The sequence below is a fragment of the Solenopsis invicta genome, chromosome 6 (assembly GCF_016802725.1).
Source record: "Solenopsis invicta isolate M01_SB chromosome 6, UNIL_Sinv_3.0, whole genome shotgun sequence".
Lineage (NCBI taxonomy): Eukaryota > Metazoa > Arthropoda > Insecta > Hymenoptera > Formicidae > Solenopsis > Solenopsis invicta.
The window spans coordinates 10,612,985-10,620,953 of record NC_052669.1 but is presented as its reverse complement, the minus strand read 5'-3'; the positions used below and the strand labels follow the sequence as shown (position 1 = coordinate 10,620,953).

At 36.3% G+C, this 7,969-nt stretch overlaps 1 protein-coding gene across 1 annotated transcript; it reads left to right on the top strand.

The window, feature by feature from the left end:
• The first annotated feature begins 2,504 nt into the window (after positions 1 to 2,504).
• On the top strand, positions 2,505 to 3,392 carry LOC105205180 (uncharacterized protein K02A2.6-like). Its single transcript, XM_039450423.1, has 2 exons — positions 2,505 to 2,954; positions 3,096 to 3,392. Exons 1-2 carry the CDS (start codon positions 2,505 to 2,507, stop codon positions 3,390 to 3,392), a joined length of 747 nt encoding a protein of 248 aa, XP_039306357.1.
• Positions 3,393 to 7,969: the final 4,577 nt, after the last annotated feature.

Sequence of the window (7,969 nt, the reverse complement as noted above, 5' to 3'; positions counted from 1 at the left end):
CACGAGATGCAGCAAAAGTCATAAGTTAAATAACTGTCCGGCGTACGGTAAAATATGTGGAAAATGTAATTAAAAAAATCATTTTGCAGTAGTCTGTAAAGAAAATAATAAAAAAGTAAATGAAATTGAACAGAAAGAGGAAAAGGGAGACACTCTTACAACTCACGACAAAAGAGAATATCTATTTATAGGAGCGATTAACGGAGAACAAAAAACAGAAAACGCGTGGTACACAGAGTTAGAAATTAATAACGATAAAATAAAATTCAAAATAGACACAGGTGCAATGTGTAACGTACTGTCGATTGAACATATAAAGTCGCTAGGTATTAATAATGTCAAAATTAGTCCGACCGAAACAATACTCAAGTCGTATACAGGTGATAAATTACAAGTAATGGGCGTCTTGACAACAAATGTAAAAAAGAATAACAAAATTCTGAAACTAGATTTCTTTGTGGTAAAGACAAATACGCCAGCGATTTTAGGTCTATCGTCGTGACTGAAATTAAATATTATAAAGAAAGTAGAAAGCATATGTGAAAATAATAATTACTCGGAATTAACAAATAAATACAGAGAGATTTTTACAGGAATAGGATGTCTTCAGAGGTCCTATCGGATTAAATTAAAAGAGAATGCACAATCGGTAATTCACCCTACGCGGAGAGTAGCTCTTACATTATTGCCTAAACTAAAAGTATGCCTAGAGGAATTAGTAAAAGATAAAATAATAGAAAAAGTAGAGGAAGCCACAGACTGGGTGAATGCCCTAGTAATAACCCGGAAACCGAATGGCAGTCTAAGAATTTGTTTGGATCCAAAGGATCTAAATAATAATATAAAGCGTGAATACTGTTTAATTCCTACACTAGATGAAATCACACCTAAATTAGCAGGAGCCAAAGTGTTCAGTACACTAGATGCAACTAGTGGGTTTTATCAAATTGTTTTAGACGAAGAAAGCTCAAAATTATGCACATTCGGTACACCATGTGGACGGTATAAGTTTCTTAGACTGCCATACGGCATAAAATCTGCTCCAGAGGTTTTTCAGGAAAGGTTCAGACAGATCTTTGATGATTGCGAAGGATGCGATATTTATATAGACGACATAATCATTTATGGTAAAAATAAAGTGGAACATGATGAGAGATTAAAAAAAGTGTTAGAAACAGCAAGGAAAAATAAAGTTAAGTTTAATTTAAGTAAATGTCAATTCGGCAAAAGTAATATTAAGTACTTGGGACATATAATAAGTGAGAAAGGAATTGCGCTAGATGAAAGTAAAATTACAGCTATCAAAGAATTGCAAACACCTAAAAGCAAAGAAGATATACAACGCGTGTTGGGTATGCTAACTTACGTAAGCAAATTTATACCAAGCTTTCTAATGAAACAGCACCGTTAAGAAATCTCTTAAAAAAAGAGGTACTTTTTTCGTGGGGACCGGAACAAGAAAAGGCCCTAGAAGCTTTAAAAAATAAATTAATATCGAAACCGGCGTTGCAATTTTTTGATGTAAACAAAGAAACAGTAGTGTCAGTACACAGCTCCAAGTCTGGAGTAGGAGCAGTTATGCTACAAAATAATTTACCGTGCGCCTATGCCTCCAAGGCATTAACAGAGTCGCAGCAAAGATATGCGCAGATCGAAAAAAAAATGGCGGCGATATGTTTCGGTTTAAATAGATTTCATGAATACGGGAAGAAAGTTGTAGTTGAAACAGATCACCAACCGCTAATCTCCATATTCAAAAAGCCAATAAGTAAATGTCCGCCGAGATTACAACGTATGCTACTTCAGGTACAGAAATACGACATAGATTTAAAGTACAAACCGGGAAAACAATAATAGCTGATACTTTGTCACGCGCGTATATGAAAGGACAAACAGAGGAAAAATTTGACAACGAAATACAAGCACAAGTATGTCTTATTGTGTCAGAACTAAGTGTCACTAAAGAAAAGTTACAAGAAATTAAAGATAAAACGAGGGAAGATGAAGAATTAACAGATCTGAAAAAGGTCATAATAGAAGGATGGCCGAAAAATCATAGGAAACTTAAGGACAAATTAAAGCCATATGCAAAATTCAAAGGGAAATTATCGATAAACGATGATCTTGTCTTTAAAGGGTGTAGTTTAGTCATTCCACAGAAATTAAGAAAAGAAATGTTAAATAAAATTCATTACAATCACATGGGAATTAAAAAGTGCTTGTATCTCGCAAAAGAATCTGTCTTCTGGCCTACTATGAATAATGAAATCAAACAAATGATAGAGTCGTGTTATCTATGCATAAAATATGCAAATTCACAAACCTCACAGGAGTTAAAATCACATGAAATAAAAATGTTACCATGGAACAAAGTAGGATGCGATCTGTTTGAACTGCAAGGGGAAAAATACTTGCTAGTAATAGATTATCACTCTAAGTTCATAGAAATTGAAGCGCTAGAAGAAGACACTAGTAGTCACAAAGTTATAAACATTGTAAAGTCTATGTTCGCGAGACATGGTATACCGTTAATAGTAATAAGTGATGGAGGACCGCAGTTCTCATCACAAGCGTTCAAGAAATTTGCCACTGAATGGGAGTTTACCCACGAGATGTCTTCTCCTACGCATGCACAGTCCAACGGTATGGCCGAACGAAATGTACAAACAGCCAAGAAAATATTCAAAAAAGTATTAGAGGATCACAAAGATATATATCTGGCGTTATTGTATTACAGAAATATGACTGTTGCCGAGAACTTTTCGCCGGCACAAATATTAATGAGTAGGAAATTACGAACTACAATTCCAGGTAGCAATAGAGATTTAGAACCTAAAATAATAAATAAGGAAAGATATCACAAAATGTTAGATAATAATCAACTAAATCAACAAAGATTTAATAGCAAAGGGGCAAAAAACCTAGTAGAACTGCAAAATGGAACAAAAGTAGCGGTACAGTTAAAACCAAAAGGGAAATAGATACCAGGAATTGTAGTGCGAAAAGTCAGAGATAGGACATATGTTGTAAAAACAAATAACGGATCTGAGTTTGTCAGAAATAGAGTATTCATTAAAATAATTAAAAATATACAGAATAATGAGACAGGACAGAAACGTAGTTTGTTTAAGCAGGCAGAAAAGGAGAAGAAAACAGAGCTGAAGAAATGTTATGTAGAAATAGAAAAGGAAGATAGCGACGAAGAAGTAGTAGAAGGCGAGACAATAAAAATAAGTAGCGATTCAGAGGCGGAATATGATACAGCGTCAGGTGGCGAATCGATGTCGAACGACACAGATGTAAACTCAGACGACAGGGAAGTAAGAGACAGAAATGTAGTAACGACAAGAAGCGGGAGAGTTGTTAAGCGACCAGATAGACTAGGATTATAAAACCAACAATTTAGAAAAAGGAGGATGTAGTGGAAACTAGTCTTAAGGATTAAGAAACGTGCGCGGCGATCGAGTAAGGTTGGCAGCATTGTACGTGAGCACGACGAACAATAAAGCAGACACGTGTCGTTAACAAAGCTTTGTAATTAATACCTTCACCAGCTGACATAATTGAGTTAACTAATAAGACTACAACAATGCATAACGCGTTGACGCGTGCTGTGTGCATTGAGCATAAGAAGTAGATATCAGAAAGATGTACAGAGGTTTGCCACAGGGAGCTGTACTCAGTCCAATTTTATATGCACTGTATACTAACAAAATCACTCAGGGAATAAACAACTCGGTCCAGATCGTGCAATTTGCAGATGATGTCGCAATGTATGTATAAGGCGAGGACAGATTTGAAAATAAAATTAATTTAGAAGTGGCGGTACATAGAATCGCAAAAAATTTGGTTACACTAAATCTAGATTTGGCACTTCAAAAGACAAAAAGCGTAGAATTCTCTAAATCATGTTTCTGTGATAAAAAATTATATATTAGAGTTAAGAAACGTAGAGTGTACAATGACCGAAGGGTTGGATTCCTGGGAATATGGCTTGATAACAAGCTAAGATTTGATAAACATGTATCAGACATTAGAGGTAGAGTAAATAAAGCTAACAATATCATGAAGTACCTCAGCGGTATATCGAGAGGTGTTGAGGTAAACACGGCTTTAATGTTATATAAAAGTATGGTTAGGTCGGTTTTAGATTATGGCCTGTTTGTCTATAGCCCCAATTTGAAATCATTACAGCTTGGCTTAGAAAGAGCTTAATTCTTAGGAATTGGCCCTCGGATATAGGAATAGCACCCCTAATAATGTTATCATTGCAGAATCGAAAGTAGTTCTGATAAGAGATAGAGCGTTGACCCTAGCTAAGAACTTTTATTGTAAGATTTATAAATACGGTGAGGATTCTATTAGAAATAGTTTAAATAAGTTAAGTCACAAAGAAATGTTCGCTAAATATAGGAATCCGTTATTTAATAAGAGCATGCTATGCGAAGCATGGGATTATGTTCAAAGATATAGAGATAAATTGGGCAATAAGGAAAATTCATATGAAATATGGAACTTAGATTATAACATGATCACTAATAGAATAGATATAGATTATGATATAGGAAGAAGGCTACATGGCCCTAATCGTAAGAAAAAGAACTGTGATATTGGACAAATCAAAGGATACGTACAGGAAGATTTAAGACTAATAAATGAAGTAAAAAGTAAATATAATTTAAATGATAGGACGCTCATAATGTATACAGATGGCTCAAAATCGCAACATTCTATTTCTACAGGAGCTAGTGTGATTTTAGAAGAACAGGAGGCATTATTTTAGTTTGCTTAAAAAATGTTCCATATTTACAGCGGAAGCTGCAGCTATATCGGCGGCTTTGAAAATAGCATTTAATAAGATAGATTCCTTTGATAATACCGTTATTTTTTCTGATAGTTTATCGACACTGCAGGCTATTAATAACAGTATTAATGTATATAAAAATAAGTATATTTTAGAAATTGTTAGATTACACACTCGGTTCAAAGATTTATACGCTAAAAATGTAATCTATGTATGGATTCCGTCTCATGTTGGTTTTACGGGAAATGAACTTGCGGATTATTTTACAAAAATGGGCGCCGAGAAACCGGTGAATAACAATAATAATTTGGAGGTATCTGTTAAAGATCTCATTAGTATACAGGGTGAGTCATTTTAGTCTATGGACCCAAATATCTTCCAAATAACGGTATCTACAAAAAAATGGTTTAGATAAAAGTTGACCAGGACAGAGGGGGTCATTCAATTGTACCATTGGTTTTGACCTTGAGGTCAATTTTGAAGGTTATTTCAAGGTCACAATGGTTTTTTTAAATGGGACACCCTATTTTTGACTGCGGATTTCGAAAGAGCGGAAAATTTTACATCAAACTTGTCTTATGAAAAAATTGTTTTTGCGATCTTGGAAAGGTCAAAAATGAAGGTGAAATGCCTGAAAAACGATCTGGTGTACTTTTTCTGAAATGACGTGGTTTTCTGAGTAGCACAAATGTGCATAATGCTTAAACAAAGTCAATGAATTGTAAAAGTGTTAATCACTTTGACTAGCTTGACCTTGAGGTCAATTTTCAAGGTTGTTTGAAGCTTATAACGCATTTTTTGATTAGTAAACCCTATTTTTGACTGCAGAACCTGTTTCTTGACAATGGCTCTTAAACAATGGCACTTTTTACATAAGCATAGGGATTTTTTAGTTTTTCGACCTGACCTTTTGAAGGTCATGTCAAGGTCATATCAAGGTCAAAAGCACTTTCATCTTACTTTTAGCGTTACCCGGAAACAACGACATGGACGTAGTAAGTTCTGTTTCCTTTAGGGTGCTTGATTATCGTGAGTTCCCTTGCCTCTCACGTCGGGGTGTTTGATTATCGTGAGTCTTCTTGCCTCTCACGTCGGGGTGCTTGATTATCGTGAGTCCCCTTGCCTCTCACGTCGGGGTGCTTGATTATCGTGAGTCCCCTTGCCTCTCACGTCGGGGTGCTTGATTATTGTGAGTCCCCTTGCCTTTCACGTCGGGGTGCTTGATTATCGTGAGTCCCCTCGCCTCTCACTGACACTGTAATTTAAATGAATTACCCACGGAGTAATTGTTCAAAATTACCTCCGTTGGCTTCGAGGCATAACTGCAATCTGTTTTGAAAACTATCCACAGTTCTAAGCAGGGTAGCTCTAGGAATGGCTGCACAAGCTCTACGAACGCGGTCCATAAAATCATCTCTTGTGGTTGGTCGTTCAGCAAAAACAACATTTTTCAAGTATCCCCATAAAAAGAAATCAGGCGACGTCAAATCTGGTGAACAAGGAGGCCATTCAATTGGACCCCTTCGTCCAATCCATCTGTCATTGTAACTGGCATTTAAAAAGATACGTACAATGAGTGCATAATGCGGTGCAGCACCCTCTTGTTGAAGCCACATTCTTGCTCTTGTTGCTAAGTCAACATCTTCTAATAAGCCTAGTAAGTGATCTCTTAGCAACGATAAGTAACTGTGTCTATCAACGTTCTCTTCAAAAAAATAAGGTCCAATCAAATAACCATTTACAATGCCGCACCACACCATAATACTCCATCGATTTTGATGATCTATTGGCCTATACCAGTGGGGATTAACATCTGACCAATAATGGCAGTTGTGTCTATTAAGTTGTCCGTCACTATAAAATTTAGCCTCATCTGAGAAAAGCACATACCTAAAAAAATTAGGATCATCGTGTAACATTTGTAAAGCCCACTGGTAAAAAGCAATACGCATCAGATGATGATTAAGCTGTAAAGCCTGCGTAAAAGTGATGTGGAAAGGGTGATAATTTAGAGCTCTTAAAATTCTAACAACAGTTCTTTGTGGTATACCTATTTCCCTTTCAATCTGGCGAGTACTAACATGAGGATTAAGATGAAGTATTGCTAAAATAGTTACAGCTCGCGCATCATTTTCCTCATATTCATGATGTTGACGTTGACGAACAAGATGTCCATTGCGAGCTCTTTGGACTAAACTATTGTCCATCAGTATTGTCATATCAGTTGGATGTCGCCTTTCAGGAAAACGTTGAGCATAAAGCCTTGATGCTGCATTGTAATTGCTATGACACTCCCCTAAAACTAATATAATATCAACAATCTCATTAGGACTATAATCAGCCATTCTGGAAAGGTAACTTGTGATTGTAATTACCTACATACCCTGTATGTATGTTTGGAATTTTTAAATTTAAGCAACTTTAAATAGTAAATTTTTCAATTATGCAGAAGTGAGTAAGAAAGAAAAGGAATAAAACTCTGTTATAACAATAATTATAAATCTTAAATCAAACGTAATTGTTTAGTTTTTTTCAATCGTTGATTATTAGCATTAGGTATCGCAGTGCTGTCAGCTACTTGCAACTTTCGGCCGGATTCTTCGACGCACGCGTATTGCTCCCCTCCCACCGCTCGCGCCTTAGCAACGGCGCCGCCGGACGGCCTGAGACGATGTATCGCGTTCCTTAGTTACGCCGTCCAGCGGCGCCGTTGCTAAGGCGCGAGCGGTGGGAGGGGAGCAATAGGCATGCGTCGAAGAATCCGGCCGAAAGTTGCAAGTAGTAATGTTTAAGCATTATGCACATTTATGTTACTCAGAAAACCACGTCATTTCAGAAAAAGTACACCAGATCGTTTTTCAGGCATTTCACCTTCATTTTTGACCTTTCCAAGATCGCAAAAACAATTTTTTCATAAGACAAGTTTGATGTAAAATTTTCCGCTCTTTCGAAATCCGCAGTCAAAAATAGGGTGTCCCATTTAAAAAAACCATTGTGACCTTGAAATAACCTTCAAAATTGACCTCAAGGTCAAAACCAATGGTACAATTGAATGACCCCCTCTGTCCTGGTCAACTTTTATCTAAACCATTTTTTTGTAGATACTTAGATACGTAGATACCGTTATTTGGAAGATATTCGGGTTCATAGATTAAAATGACTCAC